Source organism: Cavia porcellus, unplaced genomic scaffold (genome assembly GCF_034190915.1).
Source record: "Cavia porcellus strain 051 isolate PalLab524CR breed Dunkin Hartley unplaced genomic scaffold, mCavPor4.1 scaffold_4, whole genome shotgun sequence".
Taxonomy (NCBI): domain Eukaryota; kingdom Metazoa; phylum Chordata; class Mammalia; order Rodentia; family Caviidae; genus Cavia; species Cavia porcellus.
Window position 1 is genome coordinate 63135242 of NW_026947487.1, and position 26986 is coordinate 63162227.

At 42.2% G+C, this 26986-nt stretch overlaps 2 protein-coding genes across 5 annotated transcripts in view; one reads left to right on the forward strand and one right to left on the reverse strand.

Moving 5' to 3' along the window:
- Positions 1 to 21036, reverse strand: part of Enoph1 (enolase-phosphatase 1) — a 40247-nt gene extending 19211 nt beyond the window's left edge. For 2 of the 3 annotated variants that reach the window (XM_063247185.1, XM_003477686.5), the window contains exons 1-4: positions 20676 to 21036; positions 5975 to 6076; positions 3890 to 4092; positions 1873 to 2005 (exon numbers count right to left, since the gene is read on the reverse strand). In XM_063247185.1, the coding sequence (XP_063103255.1) occupies positions 1873 to 2005; positions 3890 to 4092; positions 5975 to 6076; positions 20676 to 20759 (522 nt within the window). In that variant the 5' untranslated portion in view covers positions 20760 to 21036. The remainder of the gene's footprint in view (positions 1 to 1872; positions 2006 to 3889; positions 4093 to 5974; positions 6077 to 20675) is intronic. The other variant, XM_063247186.1, reaches the window with a different exon arrangement.
- A 225-nt stretch (positions 21037 to 21261) lies between these two features.
- On the forward strand, positions 21262 to 26584 carry Hnrnpdl (heterogeneous nuclear ribonucleoprotein D like). Of its 2 annotated transcripts, XR_010046934.1 has the most exons (9): positions 21262 to 21929; positions 22636 to 22804; positions 22900 to 23061; positions 23607 to 23738; positions 23863 to 23977; positions 24435 to 24605; positions 25101 to 25195; positions 25563 to 25667; positions 26343 to 26584. XR_010046934.1 is itself a non-coding variant. In XM_063247183.1 (8 exons), the coding sequence occupies exons 1-7, from the start codon at positions 21484 to 21486 to the stop codon at positions 25169 to 25171; spliced, it is 1266 nt and encodes a 421-aa protein (XP_063103253.1). In that variant the 5' UTR covers positions 21262 to 21483; the 3' UTR covers positions 25172 to 25195; positions 26343 to 26584. The 2 variants fall into 2 exon arrangements, 1 of the variants encoding a protein (XP_063103253.1); XM_063247183.1 differs by lacking the exon at positions 25563 to 25667.
- The last annotated feature ends 402 nt before the right edge of the window (positions 26585 to 26986 follow it).

Sequence of the window (26986 nt, forward strand, 5' to 3'; positions counted from 1 at the left end):
TGTCTTCAGAACTTCTCACAAACTAAAAACAAGTCTAATAATCACTGAGAATAAGGAAATGTTAAGGGTTTTTTTAAATTTAAGATTGTTTTTGTCTATTCCTTTTCTATCATTCTGCCTTATTTGGTACCTAAACAGGAAGATTTTTATTACTGAACTCAGTAGGTAATTGCCATGCCCTGCGCCCTTTCAGCTTATTGCCTACTGTGTGAGAGAGTAGCAAAGAGATTCGTATCTGTATTCAGAGGATAGTCACTAGTGACTAAAAGGTTTCACTATCAGTTTCATATCTGATTTAGAAATAAGATGAGAAGCAGGAATATTAAATGGGACAACCTCAAAAGCAAAAGTATTCTCCACAAACTCGAAGGACTCACTGTTTATTTCAAGGCTGAGACTCACTGTTTATTTCAGTGGCAGAGTGCTTGCCCGGAATGCACAAGGTGCAAGATTCAACTAGATTCAATCCCAAGCACTGAGGGAGAGAGGGAGAGACAGACAGACAGAGACGAAGGGAGGGAGGAAGAGAAGGAGTTACCTGGCCAAGTTACTTGGGTGTCACTGAGTTCACCCTATATTCAGTTGTGAGCACGTTTCTCTTTGTAATTGGGACTGAACCCCCAGCATATGCTTTATTCCTGAGTTACAGCCTCAACCACCGCCAGCACTCCTTTTTAAAGTTTTAAATGAACTCCCTTCTCCACGACCCTATCCTATCCTCAAGGGGTCGCGAAGCTGTGACAGAGTCGAGCAGGAATCTTCTCAGGTACAGGAAATGTGTAAATAGGTCACTTTATTTATCACTGTGCCTGACAACGTGCCCAACTATCTTACATAATAATGCAGGGCAATTTTTTTCTCTTGAAATAAAACCCGTACCTCCCTGAAGTGCCAGAAACAAATGAGACTACCCTGTGATCTGCTGCCTTCAGAAGCCTTTTAAGAGGCCTGGGGAATGGCTCAGTAGTGTAACACTTGCCCAGCATGCACAGTGCCCTGCGTTCAGACCCTAGCCAGCCACACTCCCACACAAACACACTCCTTTATTCATTTTATCTAATTTTATTATTTTTCAAGACAAAATAAACATTTGTTTTCCTGTACATGTTCCACATGATAGGCAAGTGCTCTACCACTGAGTTGTATCTATAGCCTTTTCTTAAAATTTAATTTCAGAGGTCTCACTTTTTAGCCTCGGCTGACCTCAAATTTGCAATCCCGCCTCAGCCTCCTCAGTAGCTCAGATTATAGGCATGCACCACCAAATCTAAGCAGAATAAACTTTAATTTTATATAGAAATTATAAATTTAATTAAAGTGATTTTTGATATCTTATTTGATACAACCAAAAAACACTTCCCTACCTTCTTTTGGGTGCTGATTTCCTAATACTCATGAGATGGCTAACTTACATGCTAACTCAGGAGTTCGTGTGTTTGTACATACATGCATGTTTTTGCATACACAGAGTAGCCATATTTGCCCTCATCTAAAATCACCTCAGGTGGATGTTTAAATGCAAGCTTGCAGCCCTACTCTAGATCTGCCTATCAGACTTGCTCAGAAGCAAGGTCCAGGGATCTACATTTTTAACAAACTCCTTAGGTGATCCTGATATACAACAAAGTTTAAGAGATTTTAATTCAAAAACTGGCATCACATATTTCACGCTTCCCTAGGCAGGACCACTTCTTTTTTTCTTTTTCTTTTTGGTTTTTTGAGAGTCTCATAGTTCAGACTGGCTTTAAACTCACAGTGATCCTCTTGCCTGTTTCCTGAATGCTAGATTTACAAGCGTGCACCACCACACACATTCCTTGCTCGTATTTCAAGCTTTGAAAGTGCCAAAAGAAAACAAACCAAGTAACCTACCTCAAGAATATCTCCCTCTGTAGAATGCCCAAATAACAGTTTCTGTGCCTCTATGCTCCCTGAAGAATAGATATACACCTTCATTCCAGCCGCTTTCCACTGCCTCACTGCAGGAACTACATCTGCAAAGAACCTAAAGGGAAAGAGAGTCAGGTTAAACCTCATGAACACTTCATGGAGGCCCATGAAAACCAGACAGAATAAATGCCATGCACTTCTATTTGTGTCCAAATGGAACAACTCTACACAACTAACACTCCTGCAGTTCTCAAAAATGTGTCAATGTCAGGACTATGGCAGATTAGCAGGAACAATCTGAGTGGTAAGAATAATTTTCTACAGCAAAGGATTACAGATAAAGGGATGAAATAAGTGACTCAAGTTTCTCAAGAAACTTAAAAAAATGAGGGGCTGGGGATTTAGCTCAGCATCATAAGCGCCTGCCTTGCAAGCAGGCAGTCGTGAGTTCGATCCCTGGTACCGATGAAAACGAAAAAGACCAAAAAAAAAAAAAGAAACTTAAAAAAATGACAGCAATAGTACTGCATTATATATAATCTTTGATTACAAGAAAGTTTATATCCACTGTGTTTTAAGAAAGCACGGAAGGTCTTTTTAGGAAAAGATCTGCATCCAAAACAGTTTTTTAAAAAAAGTCTGGCGCTCAAGGCTGTAAATCTTGGATTAGCTAGAAAACAGTGTTACATTTTCTTGAAAACTAAGAAAACAAACTTTTATTACATAGGATAAAAAACCTTTCAGGACAAGTCAGGTAAGAGACTTTAATCATCTCAACATTAGACAAGCAGTAATCAATGTTTGGTTTTCAGATTCCTGACAGTTTTGAATTTTTTCATTTTTTCTGAGACAGGGTCTCACTATGTAGTTCAGACTGGCCTTGAGTTCAAGCCTAGGCTGGCCTCAAATTCACATTTCTCCTGCCTCTGCCTCCCGCATGCTGAGATTACATGTGCCCAGCCTTGGTTTCTTTTATCAATTCTATAGCATTTCCAGTTGGTAATGGAAACAGTGTAACAGGAAGAAGTGAAAAGCACAGAGAACCTGGGATGTGGAACAATCTTTAAAAGATTACTGAAAAATGTCCAGCACCTACCAAATAAAACAGGTTAGTATACTGCCTTTGTTGAAAAAGAGCTGGCTGGACATGTCAAAGCCAATCCACTTAATTCTAAGTCTGTTATTTTGGATTTTTTTGGTGTGAATTTGCACCAAGTACTTTTAAAAGCAGGTATTAAGAAATTTAAGGTAATTTATTTTAAGTTTCTGGTTTTATAATTGAGGAAAGAAGAGAAGAGCTAACTACTAGGAAAGCAACACTTGTGAAAGTTTACAGAGTGAACTGGCTGATATTCTCAGGTCACTGGCATATCCTGAAATTCCAATGTATTCTTCAAAAGGTAGCTGATCCTTGTAATGTAACACAGATCATCTCCCAAATGTGGTATGGCAGCTGGAAATGGGCTTGGATCAGAGCTGCAGATAGCACTTGAGCCTCCTCAGTTAGGAGAGCTAGTAGGGACTCCAAAACCAAGACTCAGGTCTCTGGAAGGTACTCAAAAAGCACAGAAAAAGTAGTAGACCTGGCATCCCAAGTGATATCAATGTGACGCTACATAATTTCACAAATTTTCACTTCTCTAGCAGAGCAAAAAGCAGGTAATCTGCTGGCCCTAGGAAGCAAACCAACAGTATTGTCATCTGTGTGCTAAGGATCAGCCTAGCAGTCACTGTGTGCAAGGAAGCTGCTATAAGCTATGACTAAAGGTTATTCCATCATTTGCAAAGCCATCCATGCAGGTTTGGGGAATTTTGCTAAGTGAAACACATTAGCTCTGCTATGGAAAAAAGAAAACAAAACAATTCACTTGTTAAATAAAACTAATGCTTGATTTTATCTATTTTACTAATCATGCAATGTACAATGGGGAGAGAGAGGACTAATGAGAAGCATATTTGGATTTGGGGGTGGTGAAAGCTCACTCATCTGAGCACCTACTCTCCTTTCACGTGTCCAGCTGTGAACGCCGCCCTCCACATGTGGCCTTGCAGCTGTTTGAGCGCTGTGGTCTTCCGGTCCAGAGACATCTGCCAGTGCACATTGTCTACCACAGCCTGAATCGTCTGCTGGAAGTCATCAGCCCCATCCCCAGACACCATAGGGATTGGAACAGCACCATCCAGGTGGGCATCTTCCTCAGCCTTAAAGTCAGAAAAACAGGAAGTTTGTTTCATGCATATTTTTAAAAAGAACATTAGAAAGACTCCAAAGCCAAGCAGATCAATTTTCTCCAACTGTTATTAGCTGCCGAATTGCTGCAGAAGATTACCAAGAGAACAATCACTAGCCAGGCACAGTGCCACATGCCTGTAATCTAGCTCCATGGGAGCCTGAAGCAGGAGGACTGCAAGTTTGAAGCCAGCCTGGGCAATTCCATGAGAACCTGACTCAAAAGAAAAAATACACAGGTGTAGTGGCATATGCCTGTAATTCTAGCACTTGGCAGGCTGAGACAGGAGACTCACCATGAATTCAAGGCTAATATGAACTACAGAGTGAACCCTGTCTCAAAAAAAAAAGAGTTGGAGAAGTAACAGTGTGAAACCCTAGGAAGCCTCCATGCTGCAAAAAAGAATGGTCCCTAAAAACCAAGATTATAGCTGGACATTGTGTTGCGCACCTGTAATCCCAGTACTCAGAAGGCTGAGGCAGAATCATGGCAAGTTCAAAGCCAGCCTGGGCTACACAGTGAGTCCAAGCCAGCCTGAACTACATAGTGAGACCCTGTCTCACCAAAAAAAAATAAAAATTAAAAAAAACCCAAGATTATAATTCATAAATTTACCTCATCTTTCTTAGCTTGCTAAAGTCAAAATTTAAACCAAGACCCAGGCTGTGTATGAGAAGGTAGCAAGTTAAGGACATAAGATGACTTGGTTTATTGATTCACTTCTTAAGATCAACAAACCAGAACTTTATTTAAATCTGATCATTTTCTCTGCACTATAACTGAAAAAGAAACAGAACATCTTATAAATTAGCTCATAGCTCGAATTGAATGAAAAGAAGCTAATGAAGCCTAGTGTGGTGGGGCACTCCTATGGGCTATATAATGAATTCAAGGCTGACCTGGACTATGTACATAGTACAACCCTGCCTCAAAAAAACAAAAACAAAAAGCTAGTGAATATAAATGGTTTATACACAGCCTCCTAGGATTTCCCACATCTTGTGAAAACTCTTAACATTTAAAACAAGACCCTATTACAATAAAATACAATCTCTAAAGATTATGTATCTTCTTTATATAACAGAGGAATATGTATGTTTCAATAAGGGTTGAGATAATTTTTTCTAAAGAGAGATGGGGTTATTTCAAGTTAATAGTGAATTAAGTAGAAAATTCAAAACCTAAAACCTCATGAACTCCAAGATCATGACTGTGTTCTCAACGCAACCTCAATGCCTGACTTTACACGCGAAATATACAGGATGTTTTGATACCCAGTGTGAGAAAACTGACTGCCGATGAACTAGTGGTGTGCACCGTGGAAGAGCTTTGTCACTGAAGGATTTTGCTAAGAAAATCAAGAGCACAGGAACTCTACAGCATACAACAGGGAAGACAGAAGAGGAACTGGGGTGCAAGGTGGGTAGCTGAGTGGAGAGCATGAGACCAGGGTGGGGCTGCAGGGTGGGCCAGGTGTGAGCTTGGTGAGAAGAAGATGTGGGACAACCCAGAAGCTCCATGAAGGGCAGTGAGGGTTGCTGCCTCCTGGCAGTAAGCTACAGAACCACTTGGTGGTATCAATGGAACCTGTTAAGACTACTCAAACCTTCTCCAATGCACCCAAGAAGGGCTTACTTTTACAACTGCATGATCTTTTTGTGCAATGTAAACAGCTTCCAAAAGAGAGCATTCTACAGACCGCAGGTCATATGTACTGTGTATATTCACCAGGCAAGTCACTGGACCTGCCTCCGCTGTGAATGCAGGGCACTGCTTCTACCCTGTGCTCTGCACGCGCTAACCCTCCAGCCAGCCACCATCTTAAGACACACAGGAGCAAGGGCAAGCCTCACCTGCTTCCTCAGAAGGCTGACGTCTTGCCGACACTCCTCCTCCTCCCAGTGTGCCTCCAGATACTCCTGCACATTTTCTTTGATGTAAGGAAATAAAATGTCCTAGAAAAAAAGAGTAAAGATGTAAAAGAAAAGAAGTTAGTTTTTGTTCACTGTTCAAGAGTCAGTTCTTTTATAACCTTGTCAGAGCTAACAAGTACATTAATGGAATGCTTAATGAAAGTTGCTGTATGGTTTTATGAATGAGACACTGACCAAAAAACAATGACCAAGGCCAGCAAACTACATCCCATAGGCAAATCTGAGCAGCTACCTGTTCCTATTAACAAAGTTTTATTGGAAAACAGTCACACTTACTTATTTACAGTGTTTCTTACTACTTTAGGGTCACAATGGCAGAGCTGAAGATCTAGATAAGAGACCATATGGCTCACAAAGCCTAAATAAAATATTTACTATGTTGGCCTTTACAGAAAGTCTACCAATTCCTGAACTGCACTAACTGTTAGACCACAACTCCTTGAGGGCATAAATTGAGTATGTCTTGCTTCCAGCAGCAGTATAACACAAGATAGTCTGTAACTCAAATATCTGGTGAACTCAGGGTGACCTATGCATAACACATATATAGAAAACTCAGAATCTGATCACCACAACTTTTTCCTGGTAATCAGACTACCTAACGGGCAATGTTAAAAGAAAATGGTATGTAAAATAATTCATTAATAAACTGTCAGTAATCCCTATCTTAAGAAGATAACTTCCCTTTGGTCAAAATTTTACCAACTAATTTACTTATTGGGTGCTAAGGACTGAACTCAGGGCTCTTATAAACTTGATCCCAGCACTTGGGAGGCTAAGACAGGAGGATCGCTCCAAATTTGAGACCAGCCTGTGATACACAGTGGGTTTAAGACCAGCTTGAATTATATAGGAAACCTGCCAAAAAAAAAAAGTCATACTCTGGGCCCTTTTTTGATTAAAATATTTACATTTACTTGCATTTGGAGTATGCACACCTTTTCAAATCAAATTCTGGGACATTAGAAGTGGACTGAAAATATAAATTACAACCCTAGCCCTAAAAACAGCTAGGAAGCTAGTCAAGGAGAGAGCAGGCAAAAACAATGTACTGCAGTGCAGGGGCATAGCAGCCAGCCTAGAACAGTGTTATGCAAGTTCAGTATAGCGGTATAATCAATCTCCTAGGAATGACCAATCTAAAACAAAAAAGAAAAAGAAATACAATACATGCCATGTAGAGAAGGCTTCATATTTTAAGACAAATTTTGTAGCTGAGTTGAATTCAAGAAGTCTGCTTATTTAAATTCATGTACTCCTTTATTTAAATATTTGGAGGCCCTGTGGTAAGAACTGGTTATAACCATGAGATGCAAAGCACCATGGATGAGCCCTAATCCAAAGGAGCCCAATAGAAGCACATATTAAACATTTTTAAAAGCTACTGTCATAAATGCTACAAACGAGAGGTACATACTACTACTAGGTCAGAAAAAGGGAGAACCAGTACGAAAGGTTAGGGAAGACTTCGCTAGAGAAGTGACAACAGAACTGGGATTTAAAGCAATGGTTCTCAAAGTGTGGCCCAAAGCCTCTGAAAGTCCCTGAGACCCTCCAGGGAGCCCTTGAGGTCAAACCGCTTTCCCAAGAACACTAAGATGTGTTTGCCATTTCATTTTCTCAGGAGTATACAATGGGGCTTCCAGGAGCAACAGGATGGGTGCTGGGACCAAAGACCAAATGCAGAAAGGAGAACCCAGCTGTCTTCAACAGCACGTTCAGGCCAGCTGCAAAAACACAGTGCTGCTCTTCTTTCTAATCACGTTTCCAAAACAAAAAACCGCCTTATAAAAACAAGAGTATTTAGTTATACATCAAAATAATGGGTTTATTGTTCCTGCTTAAAATGAAAGAACATTTTTCTACTTCTCAATTTTAATTTCTAACATAATATTTGTAAGACTTTCATAAATAAAAGTCCTTTAGCTCTTCAAAAATTTTTAAGAGTATAAAAGACTTTTTATTTATTTATTTTTTTTAAATCGGTACTGGGGATCGAACTCACCACCGCCTGCTTGCAAGGCAGGTCTCATGCCACTGAGCTAAATCCCCAACCCCGAGTATAAAAGACTTCTAAGAATAAAATGTCTAAGAATACCAAAGGAGGATAAGATTAACCCAGAGAAGACTAGCAGAGAGAACACACCACACAGAGTAGCATCTCAAGTAAGAAGGGGTTCGTGGCAGGTGGGATGGCACAACCGTAATCCCAATGCTCAGAAGGCTGAGGCAAGAGGAGTTTGAGGCAGGCCTGGGCTATACATAATGAATTCAAGGCTAGGCCTAAACCACACAGCAAGACCTTGACTCAAAAAAACCAAAACATAAAAAAGAGGCTCACAGGCAGGCTCACCTGACCTACCCGAGTGTATAAAGCAGCAGCTGCCAAATGTTTTCATTGCACCTGGGTGAGTAAAACGTTCCAAAATAGGCAACTCTGTTCCCTGCAGAGTGGGCTAAGTATAGCATAAGTGGAATAATGATTCCAATTCAGGTGGCACCAGTGTGTGTCACCACACCCTGCCGTTTAAAACCGCACAGACCCAGCTTTGGACCAGCTTTCTGGAGCGCAAGTGACACTTTCTGCTTCCTCTTTTACCCCACCACTGGCCGCCTCCTTGTACCACGCTTCTGGACCATTACTCTGTTTTTAATATTACAGAAGCATTAACAAAGGCAAAAAGAGAGACAAAAGGAGAGAGGGAGAGAGAGACAGAAAACTTCATTTCTGGCTAACAGCCCTAAAGGATGATATGATCAGGATGCAGTTAACAGATCAGGAGCAACAAAACATCTTTCACTGTGTTTGGGACCAAAACAAACAGAAGTCTGGCTATATGGTAAGAATTTTTTCTTTTTCTTTCTTAGCGGTTCTGGGTATTGAACCCAGGGCCTTACACATACCAGGCAAGCACTCTACTACTAAGCTACACCTTTAGCCCTTAGAACTTCTTAACATTTCAGAAAACCCTAGTCTGAGCTCAACTCCCAAATGAAGATACACAAGAAAGTACAAGAACTATGACTTTCTTTTAACCAGCAGGAATAAATAAACTGGAATTGTTTATAAACTCACATGTATATAAGTAATATCCTGATACAAAATACAAGATAGTAGCTGGGCATGATACACATGCCTGTATTCCCAGACTTTGCAGGCTGGGGCAGGACTGCCATGAGTTCAAGGACAGCCTACATAGCCAGGCCCTGACTGAAAATAGCCAAAGTCAGGATGTCCTGGGGCCTCAGGAAATCAAGAACACCTGGACAACATAACAAGACAGTTTCAAAACAACTGGGATATATCACTCTACACCTGCTTCTTTCTCAGCTGGTTGTGCTCCTCATTATCCCTGCTCCATCATTGTCCATGGCTCCTACAAGCCAAACCTTCCAATGCAGCAGGCTGGTGATAGTCAGGGCCTCCCAGGGACTGACGACCTGAAGTGCTCCAAGGCTTTCAAAATGAATGCAGCCTTCCACAAGGTCTACCTATTTCTCATTTCAGCTTTATTGGTGCAACTCTAAATCAACGCAGGAAGAACCTGCAGGTACAGAGTATCCGGGTCCCTAACCTCTGCTAGAGAGGCAAGGAGAGGCCAGGCAGACCCAGGGCTGTGCTCAAGGAACTCAGTCTTGCGAAGTGCCAGGCTTATTTCCTCCTGGGCCTTACACAGCAGTGTTAAGGAACAGCCTTCACAGGGACTACATGGTCATGAAGTAAACCCCAACCACTGCACTCAGCAAAGTCACAGCAGTCCAAGGTTCAAACAGTTCTCAACTTCTGAGGAAAGCCCCATCGTCTATCCTGCCCATTCTCCTTACCCCACTGCACCAAACAGACACGGAAAGCCAAGCAATGTGGCTAGAATCTAAGTAAGCATCGCAACAGCTAGAACATTTGTATAATCTGGGGTCAACATGTCAACAGTCTGATTTCAGCGCAAAAGTGTTACGCAGCACAACAAACGAAATTGTGACCATTTTGTTCATTCTCTGGACACACATGTTGAACAACTATAAAGGTAAAAAATGCCTTTAAATTACTTATAAAAGAGCCAGTAACTATACCTTAGCCTGATGTGCGCTATAATACGTATGCTCTCAAACATACTTTTTAAAGCTAGCACTAGTACTGGGACGTCGCTCAGTGGCAGTGCTTGCCTAGCATGTCAGAAGCTCTGGGGTACATCCCAATACTACAATTAAACTAGGGTTCTACAGATAAATCTGTGCTTATTATTAGTGCACTAGGCACCTAAGAGGCTGTTATGGTTAGCAATATGTAGAACAGATTAGAAAACTACCTAAACATGCCAGTTTTTCAGAGAACCATAATTACACTCCATAAATGCTGAAAGGCTGTTACTCTCGGCTCAATGGCGTCTCACAAAACAACTCCATCAGGGCCACAAAACTCCTGAGGATCTGATTCAGGGAGCTGTCTCATAAATGCACAAAAGTCAAAATATGGATGTGTTTTATGAATGTGCTTTATGGATGTGTTTTAATGAGAAAAGGATAGAATTAGTAAATTTAAAATTATTACGATAATATTTAGTTCTTTCCTTTTTTTGGTCTTTTTCCCTTTTATCGGTACCAGGGATCAAATTCACGACTGCCTGCTTGCAAGGCAGGCGCTTATGCCGCTGAGCTAAATCCCCAACCCCCTAGTTGTTTCATTTTAAGAAAATCCGTAATAAGGCTGAGGATTTAGTTCAGTGGCATAAGTGCCTGCCTGGCAAGCGCAAGGTCGTGAGTTCGATCCCCGGTACCAAAAAAGAAAGAAAGAAAGAAAATCAGTAATAAAACATTTCTAAGAGTAATTCTTGAAGAGTACAGCTAGTTTAACAAACTATTTTAGAAGTCTTCCAGGGGAACCACACAAAGGAAATGATTTATAATATTTAAGAATTTAAAATTTTTCAGCCTGAAAATAAGGTAACACAAAGGCAGTTAATAGTGGTTACAATTTCACTGCTCCCAAAGAAAAAAGAAAAAGGAAGTGGCTTGATGGTTCTTAATTCACATTCTTCCTTGGGTGTGATGGTGCATGCCTACAATCTAGCTACTCAGGAGGCTGAGGCAGGAGATGCACAAGTTCAAGGCCAACCTGAGTAACCTGCTGAAACTGCCTCAAAAAGAAAATAAATAAATAAATAAATATTCTCGAAACAAAGCTGGGCGTGGTGTCACACGCCTATAATTCTAGCATTTAAGAAGCTGTGGCAAGAGGATTATTGTTAGTTTGAGGCCAGCCTGAGCTACAAAGTGAGCTCAAGGCCACCCTGAACTGCAATGAAACCCTGTCTCAAAAAGACTAAAAAAAGGTCTGGGGACTTAGCTCAGCAGCGTAAGCATCTGCCTGGCAAGCGTGAGATTGTGAGTTTGATCCCCCATACCAAAAAGAGAAAAAAAGAAAAGAAAAAAAAAAACATTCTAAACAAAGAACAAAACAAAATCCTATTTTGAAGAATATATAATGCAGAGGTCCAAATGTTTACAAAGGTCCTCTAATGGAAAAAAATATTATAAGGGCGAGGGATTTATTTAGTTCAGCGGCATAAGTGCCTGCCTTGCAAATGCACAGTCATGAGTTCAATCCCCAGTACAAAAAAAAAAAAAGGTTCTCTCATGGTTATGACATTATTTTTAAAACATCATTTTTGTTAACCAGTTTTCCACAGTAAAAATGTATACTCTCAATAGAGCAAAAAGTTGGCAAAATTTCATTGTAGTAAAAAAACAAAAGTTTGTCGATAGTGTTTTAAATAAAGCCACTCTCCTACAAAAACAAATTATTGGTTAGTTATCCTGAGAATAAAATTACAAGAAACTAAATACAACAGACAAGAGTAGTGAGTTGGGAGGCTGAGGCAAGATGCTCACTGTGAGCCCCAGGCCAGCCTGGACTACACAGTGAGATCCTGTCTCTTTTTAAAACATCAAAATAAACAGCGTAGTGAATATCTGGACATGGCTACAGTAAAACCTGAATTTCAACCATAATGGCCAGACTGTAACCTTGGGAAGACAGCCCTCTCAGCACAGAAGCAATCAGCTGAGTTGGGATGAGTGTGAAGAAAAATCACACTTGCGCTGTGTTTGTGCACTGGGTCCAAGTCACTCTCTCAGGTGACCTTACCCCCAAGCATCTCTCTGGGACATAGGCGAGCCTTCCCACATGGAGTGGTTTAGCTTAACAACGCCAAACCAACCGACTTGGGAGGCACCTACAGGTTTAGTAAAGCAGACTTCCCTCCTGACACTGTTCCCCAGCTCTTTCCAGGTCCCTGATATTGTAATCACAAATACTGTGTTCAGTTATCCAAGTACTATAATCTTCCTTTTAGTTTTTCTTACAATCCAAAAAGTTGTATTTGTAATCCCACTGAGACGTTACTGGAATACCAGCAAATTAATTTCAATCTACCACCACTAATGCAACCCACGGTGAAAGTAAAGACACCAAGACATGTTCCAAGCTAAGGGCAGCCAAGGGGTCCTAAGTCAAATCCCCATGAGGATGTGCGGACAAGGGCCCTGATCCTAGGCCTCCTCCCAGAATTTATTATCTTGTGAAGAAGGGGTTGGCTCAGGGATGAGTGACAGTCAGAGTGGTGGGAATTGGTAATTTGAGCTAGCTGGCCAAGTGCGAGAAAAGCATCTGTGTAAACTGCAGAGATAAAGATATGCAGAAGGATCAATTCACACAATCTAATTAAGGTAGCAACTGAATTGTTTTGGGAGGCTGTGGCTTGGGTTTTTGATATGCAAACTCTTGTGCCCTGGGGAGTCAGTCATAGCCTCTTTACCTTGAGGCTCCTACCCAGTTGACATTCCTAAGGCTAACATTCCGCAGTGCTCATATCTTTTACATGGAGAACACCATGTGAGGAAACAGGACTGTCTGGTGGCTTTAGAGATTACATACCAGCACCTCTGCTAGCCTTATTTGCAATGCTTAGAGCCAATTGCAAAGAGAAGGAAATATCATAGCCAGCTCTCTACATATCAGTCCAATGAAATAACTTTCCAAATAATCAAAGCTGCAGTAACTGTTTTGTATTTACGGGGAGTCACTGGAGTTGTCTCCCACACCTGGGAACCGAGTATCTTGCTTCCCATTCCACCCTTCTACGCAGACATTGCTTCTTGGGAGCCAGCTGACTGTGGACTGAATCCCTGAGTTACATTAAAACTCTCAATTCTTTAAGTCTGGGGTGTCAGGTATTGTGTTTCAGCAAGAGGAAAACTCATAGGCCACCTATTTTTCTCAAAGGGGTTGGATAACTATGGCAATAACATCAGAGGACTAGATAGATAGATAGTAGATAGGTAGATAAATAGATATTCACGAACTGATTACCATTCAAACAATCTTCAGAGCCAGTCCAACCTGTCATTCTGTGAAGTGTTAGCCATGCATCAGACTGAACTTTCCCAGAGGAGTGGGGAGCTCAGCTGCCCTTCTTGGTGACATCATCTCAACTTCTACCATGCCAAGTCACACCCTTAAGATGGGAAGCCGGATACTTTTGAATCCACTGCAAACTATTAAGTAGGAGACTGGATGAGGCCAGGTTCCTTGACAGACCTACATAAACAATATAATACTTTCCTCTTCAGGGCCAGGTCATTGTAAACCATGGAGGTGAGAAGGTACCAAAACAAAGGTAAGGACATAAGTTTGTCGGTTGATTACTAAGGAAGGGAATGATTGTTAGTAGTAAAACTTGGTATGTACCTCGCTAAAACAGCGTAATCTTTCTTAATAAAAATTTCATAACATTAAAGTTTTACTAGAACAAATATTCTGTTCAAAGAACTGTATTTACTAAAATGCAACAGCTACATACCTGATAAAATGTATTGAATGACAGACTATTTTAATGAAGGATGGTAATAGTCATCTAGAACAATTTCACATAATCAGTTGTTTCCTGAAAGTTTTTTTTTTTTTTTTTTTTTTTGTCTTTTTCCTTTTTATCGGTACCGGAGATCGAACTCACGACTGCCTGCTTGCAAGGCAGGAGCTAATGTCGCTGAGCTAAATCCCCAGCCCCTTCCTGAAAGTTTTAATGAAAGCCATCCCCTGCCAAAACAATACGTAGGTTTTCATATATTTGTGAAATGTAATTTTTGCTTTCCCTCTTTCAAAAATAGTAATTCAGGCTGGGAATATAGCTCAGTAAAGCACATGCATAGCACTTCTAAGGCCCTGGTTCTAATCCTAAACAAAGCAAGAAAGCCAGAAATAAAAAAAGAAAGGGGCGGAGGAGTGGAGGAAACAACAGTAATTCAATTTAGGACACTCTCAGCCTATGTTTACTTATTCGTAGTACTGGCTGTGCAGGAAGATTACAAAGATTAAATTAGATCTAATTCCTTTGTAAACATCTTTAGTTCCTTCATGTCTACTACATCTGCAGTCATTGGACCACTGCCTCTACAACGCAGCCAGCTGTACCTGAAAGCCAGAAGCCTGTGGCATGGGGCGGGCAAGCTGGAAGCAGCCCTGCCACCCATTTTGCCAGGCTCTGTACTTGGACAAAAGCAGTCTGGTATGAAGGCGCCAAGGCTAGCCTGTTCTACCTCTTTGATTTTTATTGTTTTTATTATTAGAACATCTCTTAAAATGGCTTTCCAAGCTTTGACTACTTCTAACAATGGGAATTTACTACTTCTTGGAACGTCCATGCCATCTGCCAGGTATTTTTGGTAGTGGTGGCATCAGCACTGCTCTTTAAACATCCTTCCCAAAGGCTACACTAGAAACTACCAAGAAGTTTCAATGGTTTGGCTGCTCCATGGGGCCCCTAGGGGCTCAGAATTTGTAACCCTGTTATCCCCATTTTTCTAGAGTAAGCAGGATAGGGTGTTTACACTGCATGTTCCCTTTGAAAATTGAAGCCTATAAAAATGAATGTTAGATTCGCTATCTACATTCAAAATAAATTAATAAATGTGTTGCTGATAAGATAGCGTTTTCTACGACCCACTGAGGAAGTTAAACTGTAATTAAGATAAACTGTAATCTAATTAAATGCAATGAATCACAGGGAACAGGGAAGGTTATCATTACAAGCAGTTAGTAATTGAAATAAGGTTTAAAAAAAAGAAACAGGGGCTGGGGATTTAGCTCAGTGGCATAAGCACCTGCCTTGTAAGCAGGTGGTCATGAGTTTGATCCCCAGTACCGGTTAAAAAAAAAAAAAGAGTATCTGTATCTTCAGAGTTCCAGAGAACTGATTGGCCGAGGGTGCTGGTACCACAGTGGCCAAAAAAGGAAGGGATTCAAGTTCATCTACTTGAAACCCTACAAGGGAATCCCTTTTAGCAGATGAAGAAACTGTGTTCCAAAGAGTTTACAGCTGGTACAAAATAAATACAAGACTCAAACCCACATTTATCAGATCCCAACTCCAAGGTGAGACCATCAAGCACAACCTCAGTAGCACCAACTCCTTGGATTGTGACACCGTATATCCTTTGGAAATTTCTGGTACAGCTTTGATTTCCCCAAGAAATTTTGCACTTAAAAAATGAGAACTTTTTTTGTTCACCTGAGTAGTTCTTAGAAATTTTCAATAATGTAGCAGTAATTTAAGTAGGTTCTCCCTGATTCTTGTTCAAAACTTTGCCAAGTACCTTATTCTCAAAGCTAGTACCTTTTATCTCTAAGCTAAAACTCCTGCCCCTACATACCCTATTATCCTCTACATAGCCACAATCTCTTTCCTATCAAATCCAAACCCTAAAAAAAAAGTACACGGTACTTGTTGGGAGCCGCGTCTGTGATAGCTCGCCTTGCGCGGCGGACGTGCGGCCTGTAGTAAAGAGTGAAGCCTGAGGTAGATTGCCCCTCCCATCGAGCACGTTAGTTTCCTGCTTACCGCGTAAGCAACCCGCTCAACAATATAGTCTGCCTGGCAACTGATGATGTTAGCCAATCAGCTTGCCTTGCTTACTTTAACATGATTGGACACTGTACCCGTATATATACCGGTGCCACCCCTGGGCGGAAGAAGAAGCCAGGTAGAAGCCCGGAAGTAGAAGCCCAAAAGGAGCCGCGGAGAGCGGACCGGTAAAGGCTTTGGGGCAGACTGAAGCACAAAAGGAGCCGCGGGGAGCGGACCAGAGGAGGCTTCAGCTGGGAGAACCCAGGGCAGGCTGTACGGAGAAGGAAAATAAAAAGAAAAGGTTGTCCACTACCAGACTTTGTCGTGTGTCCTTCCTGCCGGCCGGGAGCGGACATCGACAGATACTCAGCACTAAAACTGGTAATTTTCAGCAACAGCAACAAAAGTAGAGCCACCACAAAGTTTACCTGCCTACACATCAGAACCAAGATGGTCATCCTGAATTGTACAATCCTTCTTTAAAATGCCACCCTCTACTGTCAACTCCTCTTGTTCCTGGATTAATACAGCCTCTAAAATTTACTTATGACTTCAAAAATCAATACTCATGGTACTTTCAAGGTCATTTTTGAACATAAGCCTAGAGATGAAAAATTTTCATCAGAAATTGGGCATATTTCTAGCTGAGGTTGAATAAGTGATGCCTATTTAAACTCCCAAAATATAAACAAGTACCCTTTCCAAGATCTATTTAGTGCCATGTTTTCATAGGTGATTTTTGCTTAAGTGCCATCTAGTGCTCCCTCAAAAGTCATTATGTGCCTTGCACTGAAAATACATGTGACAAATTTCATATATGAATCATTAGTTATAGTCCTGTTGGTCATGATTCAATATTAGACAATCAACTATATATATTAAATAAAGCAAACAGAAACGCACATAAAGCAAGGTCATGTATCGATTGGTTGGTGAAACTATAACCAGAGGCTTGCAGGAACTCAACTTTGCTTTTTCCACTGGGGGCAATTCACTAACAGTGCTCACGGTAACTTTATAGAATACAACTATCACAACTGCTAAAACATACACTAACTTGGTAAGAAACAAGAAAGACATTAAATGTTGAGCATTTTACCTAATAGATCATTTTCTCCAAACTCAGAAACAACAGCTGAATAGGATAATCTTAGCAAGGACTGTTGATGGTATCAGTTTATAGGTTCACAGGCTAAAAGAAAATGCATAGCACATCCCCACGACAAAATCAAGTGGGTGCTTCATGGTGTGCCCATACCCCAGGGGGCATACAAGATGATTCAATTGGGTAAAAGATGGTAACACTGACCCACTGTCTGCACTAAGCACAGAGGATTAAAATCAGGGCCTTCACACTGAGCCACATCCCCAGCCCTTTTTTATTTTGGGACACGGTCTCACTAAATGGCTAAATTACCCAAGCTGAGCAAACCTCCTGCTTCAGCCTTTCAGAATGCTGGGAGTACAAATGTACACTATCATGTTTCACTATTTTTATTACTTTACCATCTTTAAACTACAAGTTATTTTAAAACTTATTAATAGTATAATAATGGGCAATGCTGCTTCAATTCTGTTGATGCACATGACCAAAAAAAATGCTGGGAGTTCAACACTGTGAAAGTTCAGTGAACAGCTGAGAAAACTTGATCCCAAAAGGACCTGTCCTATCCTGCCAAGAGACAACTGGTGACTCTGAAGACATAAAGTGGCCACATCCAAGAAAAGCTGGGTTCCCCTTGGTATTCTGCTCTCAACCAACTGTGTAATCCTCACCAAGGACACCCCCTCAGGCACTGGTTTTCTCTTATGAGTAATTAGTCCATCATAATATTTTAGTCCAGCATAACATTTTATGACTCAGAAAATAAACTGTAATAACCAGGCTTGGTGGAACTGGTTTGAAATCTCAGGTACCTGGGAGACAAGGATCAAAGGTTCAAGGCCAGCCTGGGTCACTTAGCAAGACCGTCTCTAAATTTAAGTTAAATTGAAGGGCTGGGGGTGTGGGTCAGTGGTGGAGCTCTTACCTAGCATGTGTGAAGGCCCAGGGGTTTGATCTGTAGTACTTAAAAAAAAAGATGAAGATCAAACAATGTTGCCTGGAATGTCAAGGCTAAAGGTGTGAACTGACAGCAATAAACAAAAACACTGATTTCCAGAGAAGTTTTACGAAATTGCCTAAGATATCCCAGACTCTTGATGTTATACTATATACTTAGGTAGCGTCATATACACATTGAACTGTAAGTGCTCAGTAAAAAAAAGAAAAAGGGAAAAAAACTACTAGCAATCTGTCTGCCATTCCACCCAGTGAGGGTGTTCAGTTTCTAGCAATGACCCCCTTTCCCCAGGATCTTACAGGCTGAGTCGCTCAGTGTGAGGCTGACGCTGCCATAAGATTGTTTTTATCTTCTAATCCCAAATAAATTAGTTCATTGGATGCTCAGAGAAGAAGTAGGAATAAGTTTCAACCCTAAAGGAAAAACTAGTTGCACCCAATTTCCTTAAAGATGGAAAATCAGCCTCTAAAGAATACTGACTGGGCACTTCAGGAGAACCTACTGACCAACTCTACTTGGATTTTCAAAGCACCCTCTACCTGTAGAACCAAACATACAGGCAAGGAAAGACTCATCTATAATTATTCTGAGTTAAGAATCCACACCTAAACTTATCACCAAGAGGCAGTATCAAGTGAAATTTGTCCCCACATAATTTTATAGTACTTCATATAGATTGATGTGCTTGCATATAAACTGTCATTTAACATATACAGTAGCCAAGCAAAGAAGCCTGGACAAACACTGCAGACCCATTACAGAATTTGAGTGCAGTAAGAGTGAGTTTCTGGTTAGACAACTTGGGCTCAAATCCCAAGGTTATTGCTCGACTTTTCAAAACCTTAATCAGTGAGGTATATACAGCTCACTTTCCTCCCCTCATTCCACAGGAAGCAGGACCAGTTCACATCCCTACTATATTAGTGCTCAAAGCAGAATGTCTTTCAGCTCCACGCTTAAAAGTTCAAGGATATAATTTAGCATCTTTTTAAAGTGTTCAAAAACTCAGTCCTTGAGGTGCTCTGCTAAAAGCTTCCTGTTCCTGCAAACATGAAATTCCACTTTCTTGAAGACTCACAAAGTGTGTGCATAGAGGCGCCTGAGACAAAGCTTCAAGAAGTCATGTAATAAACAAATCTAGTTGGACATATTCAAACTAGCATTTCTCGAAGCAGGTTTAATGAAATCTTTGGGCATAATTATCACAAATTGAACATTCTTCTTAACATACTTTCAGAAATACTAGTTTTGATAAATTAATGCACAACAAATAGTAACAGTTACAGATACTGTAAGACAGGGCACAAGAAACTATTTTTCAAACAAGAGTCTGGAATCATTCTTCTGCAGCCTGCCTATAGTCTGGTGTCACAACTATTTAGGTCATTAGGGCTTTTTTTATTCTCAGATTTCAGTTAAGTCTGCCACAAGAGCTCCCACAAATGGCTCTTAAAGTCACCTGGCATAGAAGAGTAGAAAAGTGGGGAGGAATGTTGTTTTTATTACAAAATCGATTTGTATGAGATTTCATCTGCCCCAAAATCAACTTTCAGAGAATGGTATATACCGAATGCCATACCACCACCTCTGCTGTCATTATGTTTTCCTCATAATGGACAGGAGAGCGAGCTAGAGTGACGCTAGTGAATTGTAAAGTATAAACCACAAAAATTAGAAGTCTTTTTTTCTCTCAAAACCAAGAGAGCAGCTATTCTGTACTAAAAAGAAAAAATAATACCTTTATCAGCATTTGGGCAGTCCTGAAATTTTCCATAGATGAAAAGTTGCTAGGATATCCAGTACTGCGATTCTTCTAAAAATTTTATCAAGTACTTATTACATTTGGAGTGCTAAAAGTGTGTATAAATTTTGTATTATAACTACATCCAGAAAATCATTCTTCACTGGTACTTTTTAAAAATATAATTTAAAACAGGCTGCTCAGTTTCCTCGACCACTGGGGTCTTTTGTACTATATCTCTTTACTATTTACACAGACATCTCTAATACTTGCACTTGAAATGAATTCTTAAACCTCTGGAAGCTAAAGAGAACACAAAACCTAAAGAACTCCTTTAAAAATACTAACATTTAGTATTTATTCTGACAGTATTGGACAAAAACAACCCGGTATTATTTAAAAGAATAAGCTTGTGAATTGTGTGCACACAAGTAGTGGTTACCAAGAGGAATGCTTTGAATAAAAGCTTCAGGTTTTGTGGTTTTCTGAGGAAAATGCACGGAGCCTAGAAGTGTCTCCATAAACCAAGGTTGTGGATCACAGTAGTGCAGTTCGAGTACTCGCAGCAGGACAGCAGGGCCAAGACAACAGGGTGGGCACCTCCACGCTTCATGCTTTCCACTTTGAGAGGCCAGTTCCCAAATACTCCTCCGTCTCATACGCCGCCTCGCCACTCTAGAGCCGATACACCAAGCACGCTCACCTTCGAGGCTTGGGGCACCCACCTGTGCCCCGCCTGCTTTGCGGCCACCTCCATTCCTCCTCACCATCTACGTCCACCCAGGCGCAAGGACCCGGCGCAAGGAAGATGGTGCCGCGGAGATGCCCGCCCGCCACCTCCCTACTTTCCCATCCCCACCGCGTCCCCGGAATCTCGGGTCTCGGGGCGCGAGCAGCTTCCCAGCGCCCCTCACCTTCACGAAAGCAATCGGGGTTGTGGTACCTTCGATATCCAGCAGGATCACGGTGACCTCGGAGGGAACCGAGAGCACGACCATCTCCCCACGGCGAGAGCCCGGCTCTGCACGGCCGGAGCCAGACAAGCACCCTGCCGGGCTACTGTACAGCAGGGACCGCGTGGGCGGGACGGGGCGGAGCCCACGGGGAGCCTGCGCCCATTGGCCGCTTCCGCCGCGGAGGCGGGAACACTGGCGAGCTCGGAAGTCTGGTGCTCTGCTCGGGAGAACAAGCGGGGAACCGGGTGGGGTCGGAACTGGGGCACAGGCACCGGCGAGTGCGCTGGCGAACAGGGCCCCGGGTGGCGCGTGGAATGCAAGTGTCCCAGCCCCCGCGGCCTCCACTATACCCCGCCCGCCGCGCCTCGGCTCTAGGCGGAGCGGAAGAAGCTCCGCGCAGTCGCCCGCTTCCTGTCTGCCGGTCGCGGCGGCGCGGACACAACACGCGTGCGCGCGCCAGCGGCGGGAGGCGGGAGAGCGCGGGCCGCCTTCCTCGTAGCATCCCGCACGGCGCTAAGCGATAGCAGCCGCCGCCGCCGCGCCGCGCCGGAGAGAAGGCGCCCAAGGCGGGCAGAGCGCTCAGTGCTAAAAGCGGGCCGGACCGACGCCAGGGACAAAGGCTCTCCAGGCAAGAGGGGCTGCGGCCCTGTAACGGCGCGCTCGCGATCGCCGGCCCCGGACCCACCGCCCTTGCATCTCGCACCCGAGCCTCTGCTCACCCCCAGCCCGCACCCCTTTTTTTGCGGTCCCCGCCGGGAGGCCTGCGATGGAAGTCCCGCCCCGGCTCGCCCATGTGCCGCCGCCATTGTTCCCCGCCGCTCCCGCGCCCCTGGCCTCCCGCAGTCTCTCCCATTGGCGGCCGCGGGCACCGCGGCAACTCGCCCCTCTCCTCCCTTCACTTGCCGCCGGCTCCGCCCGCCAGGGGGCGCGCCGGGCCCCGCGCCACGTCACCGCGCAGCAGCCCTCCCGATTGGCGGGCGGGGCGGCTATAAAGGGAGGGCGCAGGCGGCGCCCGGACCTCTTCCGCCGCCATTTTAAATCTAGCTCCATACAACGCTCCGCTGCCGCCACCACCCCCGCGACCCGGACTGCGCGCCCGCCCGCCCCTGCCGACGGCTCCGCCACCATGGAGGACATGAATGAGTATAGCAATATAGAGGAGTTCGCCGAGGGGTCCAAGATCAACGCGAGCAAGAACCAACAGGATGACGGGTACCGCACGCTCCCCCTCACTGCTGTTCCCCGCCAGCGCGCCGCACGCGCCCTTCGTTCCCGGGAGCCGCGCGCTGCCCCCGTTCTCTCCCCGAGGCGGTTCCCCGCGTGCCCCCCGAGCCCTGCAAGCTAGGAAGAGTCCGGAAAGGGGGACGTGGCGTGGGGACTCGAGAGGCCGCGGAGGTTGGGGGCAGGGTGGAGAGGGCGGTGGCGTCCCGACTGCGCAGGCGCCGCGCGGGGCGGGGGCGGGGCCAGGTCGGCGCGCCTCCTGCCCCAGCTGCTGCCGCCTCTTCATTGTGTCCTGGCTGCTCCGCGCGGCCCTAAGCGGAGACTTGGGGACGTAATGTTTTTGGGCGCTTCAGAAAGGCCCACAACGTTACACAACTAGCTGTTTAGGTTGCTCGTTGGCTGGACAGCTGAGGACCGAGTAAACCGAAGTTGGGAGGGGCCAGATAGGAAGTTTGGCTTTCTGATGCAGTGGAATCTGGCCAGAATCTTTTCCAGAAACTGTTGGCGCTTAGAGTTTGCAGTATGGAAAGTGTTCTGCTGACTTGAATTTTGAGGTTGTCGTGGCCCATTGTTCATATGTGTCTGCTGAAATGGACTAAAAATTTTTTTCCTTTAGAAAATCTGCTTTGGATTTACTTCACGGGTTTAATTACAAGACTAAAGTATCATTTCAGTTACACTAAATTTTTATTTCTAGTAAAATGTTTATTGGAGGCTTGAGCTGGGATACAAGCAAGAAAGATCTGACTGAATATTTGTCTCGATTTGGGGAAGTTGTAGACTGCACAATTAAAACAGATCCAGTCACTGGAAGATCAAGAGGATTTGGATTTGTGCTTTTCAAAGATGCTGCTAGCGTTGATAAGGTTGGCGTGTGTTTTGCATTGCTTCTGTGTTTGTTTGTTTTGCAAATTGTTCTGAGGTTTGTATACTGCTGACATTTTCTTAAATTGTTTCCTAGGTTTTGGAACTAAAAGAACACAAACTGGATGGCAAATTGATAGACCCCAAAAGGGCCAAAGCTTTAAAAGGGAAAGAACCACCTAAAAAGGTGTTTGTGGGTGGATTGAGCCCAGATACTTCTGAAGAACAAATTAAAGAGTATTTTGGAGCCTTTGGAGAGGTGCGATGCGATTTACATGTATCTTATACGTGTTGTATTTATAGAATGTGCATCCCAGATCTAGTTTATGTGACACTTAATATTTGCCTCTGTAGGATAGGGTTGAGTTATTACTACTCAAGTGCTTTCTGGTGAACATACCTTAATTGATGCTCTTTTTTTTTTTTTTTTTAATCGGTACCGGGGATCGAACTCACGACCACCTGCTTGCAAGGCAGGTGCTTTATGCCGCTGAGCTAAATCTCCAGCCCTATTGTTGCTTTCTGTATTACAATGAAAATCTGTATCTAACTTACTTTGGCCAAAACCTAGGTGTTCTGATGGTGATTGGTATTCACAATTGGCATCTCTTGGGCAAAAAATGCTGTTAAAAGCTGTTTCATTCTTTTTAATGCTTAATACACAGTGAATGTTTTCAGGTGATTCATAATACAGTGCCTTTTCAGAACTCAACTGATAAGCACCTGTGGTATCTAAACACACCTTCTGTACTTTTTACCATTACTGGATGATCTTGACATCTCGAGTGTTTGTCTTGGTTGCAGATTGAAAATATTGAGCTTCCCATGGATACAAAAACAAATGAAAGGAGAGGATTTTGTTTCATCACATACACAGATGAAGAGCCAGTCAAGAAATTGTTAGAAAGCAGATACCATCAAATTGGTTCTGGGAAGGTAAAACTATTTAATTATATTAAAAGAATTACAGGATTGGAATGGGGAAAAACTACACTGAAAAGAAAAAATGGTTTGGTGTTAGCACTTCAGTGAAAATCCTGTTTATACTTTCTGTTTACAGTGTGAAATCAAAGTTGCACAACCCAAAGAGGTATATCGGCAGCAACAGCAACAACAAAAAGGAGGAAGAGGTGCTGCAGCTGGGGGACGAGGTGGTACTAGGGGTCGTGGCCGAGGTGAGACTTAACTCTTGTTAAGTGAGTCCATGGTCTAAAAGCTGTATATTGCTCAGTAATATTAAGCCAATGAGAAAGCAAGGCGAAATTTAAACCTGAAACTACTCTTTAACACTAGCTTAGGGGATGGGTGCTTTCTGGTTTGTTTTTTAATGAGCTCACTCTAGGAAGGATCTTAAGTTCATCCCAGCCTGGATGGCTTAGTGGGATCCTGTTTTGGCATGCAAAATAGGGCTAGGGATGTAGCTCAGCAAGGCCCTAACATTCAATCCCCAATACCCCATTAAATTTAGGAAGCTTGAGACTGGGACAAGACATTTGGATTTTCTGCCCCCATAACAACTCTAGTAGGTAGCAAGATGTGTGTCCATTTTACAGAGTAAGGTATAAGAAAGTATGGGTTTGTTAACATTTGAGAATCAGAGGTTGTTTCCTAACAATCACTGCATTGTTTCAGGTCAGGGCCAAAACTGGAACCAAGGATTTAATAACTATTATGATCAAGGATATGGAAATTACAATAGTGCCTATGGTGGTGATCAAAACTATAGTGGCTATGGCGGATATGATTATACTGGGTATAACTATGGGAACTATGGATATGGACAGGGATATGCAGACTACAGTGGTAAGAATATTTAATTTACTTTCATAAACCAATGGTATTAAAATTTAGTGTCAAAATACATTCACTCTGAAATTGTGTGTACAGATTTTCTGCTTACTGTGTGGAGTACTTTTTGCGGTTTATTACAATGTGATTATAGCAATGTAGAGGGTAGTAGGTTAATTACAAAAGAACTGAGACAAGCTGGGTGTGGTTGGCATATGCCTGTCTGTAATCCCATCACCCCAGCAGGCAGAGGCCAGCCTGGACTACTTTGCCAAATCCTGTGACAAAAAAAAATAAAAAGGGCTGAGGGTTTATCTTGGTGCAGAGGGCCCTGAGTTCAGTTACAAAACACTAGAATGGGTTGCAGTTAACTTCTAAAGGTTATTAATATCTTAATACTTTAATGTTTGGCATGCAAAGTTTTAACACATTGGTGGTTTTTATTGTATTTGTAAAGACACCATTTGATGCAGAAACTGTCTTAATCAAATTTGTATCCTTTCATAATAGGTCAGCAGAGCACTTATGGCAAGGCATCTCGAGGAGGTGGCAATCACCAAAATAATTACCAGCCATACTAAAGAGGAAGACATTGGAGAAAACAGGTGTGTATAAGTGCAAGAAACCAGTGGAAATGTCTTAATTTAATTTAAAGATCAATAGACAAAACATAAGTACAAGCAAAATATTATGTAGCCTGTTTTTACTAAATTGTTAATTTTTAATTGCTTTATGAGCCTCTTTTGCCTAAAGTGTCTATAGATCTTTAACTTTAAAGTCTTATCTCACCTTTTTTAGTATTACAGAAAAACTTAAGAGTTTTTCTGTTTGCTTTGTGTACCAGGAGGTCTAGAGGAATAATTAAACTTTTTTAGAACTATTAACAGGTAAAGTACTGAAATGGGTACAACTTAAGGAAAACAAGAATGTTGTCTTCTAACTCTGACATTATACCTTGTTTGTACCCGCCAGCGGGAACTTCATTGCAGGCCGTGTGTCACCCTGACCACGTCTATCTCTGGGGGTCGCACGTTGCGGGCAGAGCGCAAGGCATACACCAGAAAACGCTGTCCTGTGGTATGGTCTCTTCCAACTTCATGTACCAGCGTAAAGATTAAAGTGGAAAACTTCAGACTTTGGCTTCTTTTTTAATCTTTTTGGAGATTAAGTGTCTAAACTTAACTTAAATGGTTTTTTACAGGAGTTAAAGTACATAAATGCCTTTTTACAGCTTAATCATTTTGGTCTTCTGTTTAGTGTTGTATTTCAATTGTGGAGCCTCATTTTAAGTGTTCATTCTTTAAGATTTAATGCTTGCTTTTTCTTTTTATAGCTAATAGTGAAATCTACAAACCAAAACAAGAACTTTTAAATCTGGGATATAAGTTAAAGATCATATGCACAAAGAGATTTGTTTTCTTATAATAAGTCAATTAGAAATTCATGTTTATGATAGCATTTTACTTGGCTTTACTAGAAATACTTCTAGTAGGCTTTAGTCTGTTAATCCTGTGACTATGGGAAAATTGCATTCCCGGATTCTTTCTGAAGAGATTCGGATTTATTATCATTTGTAAACTCCAACGTGAGTTTATCAATTAACCAAACTGTATTTTGCAAATGGATATGCATGTGATCTTTAATTATTGAAGAAAAGAATAAAGTGAGGACTTAAAACAATTCATGAAAGTGGACCTTTGAAAACTTGTCAGAGCTGCACAGATCTAATTGTTATTTTGTGTTTGTTTTTAGGAGATGCTAAGAAATCTTCCAGGACGACATTGAAGATTGGCCTTCTGTTGCTCTAATGATTATTTTGTAAAAGACTTTATAGTGTACAAGACACAACTGTGTCCCAACTGTATATAGCCGCCAATTAGTTTTCGTTTTTACTTTGTCCTTTGCTATGTGTTATGACTGTGGATTTGTGTTTATACAAATTTTATTTGTATGATTTCTCATGTTAAACCCCAAATAAATGCTTCCTTATGTGATTGTTTTTCTGCGTGAGGTACTACATAGCTCTGTAAGGATGTAATTTTAAATAAGCAATAATTAAGGTGCAGGCTTTTTTGTAGGGAATTTGGGTCTGTAGGGAGAAACTGTGGTCCTTTAGCCAGCTGTGGGATCAATTACCCTGTTCCCCGTTTTCATATGTATATTGTGTGCTGTAAGGCTTCAGTTCTCTTTGCAGAGGCTTCAGCTACATCTTTGAATAATGTTTTGATCTCCGGGTACTTTGTCTCAAAATGTAAGCCATGGTACTGCAATTAGAGAAAGCTTTCTAGTAGACTGTTCTGTACTCTGTTTAAGGAGCATACATTTGGGACTGGAGATGTAGGTCAGTAGTAGAGCACTTGGTTAACATGCGCAAGGCCTAGAGTTCTATCCCTAGT

Excerpts from the sequence above, each read along its gene's own strand:
- Hnrnpdl (XM_063247183.1), top strand. The coding sequence starts at position 21,484 with ATGGAAGTCCCGCCCCGGCTCGCCCATGTGCCGCCGCCATTGTTCCCC. Across the intron at positions 23,739-23,862 it reads ATCAAATTGGTTCTGGGAAG|TGTGAAATCAAAGTTGCACA; the intron begins GTAAAACTATTT and ends TTCTGTTTACAG. Across the intron at positions 24,606-25,100 it reads GGGATATGCAGACTACAGTG|GTCAGCAGAGCACTTATGGC; the intron begins GTAAGAATATTT and ends CTTTCATAATAG.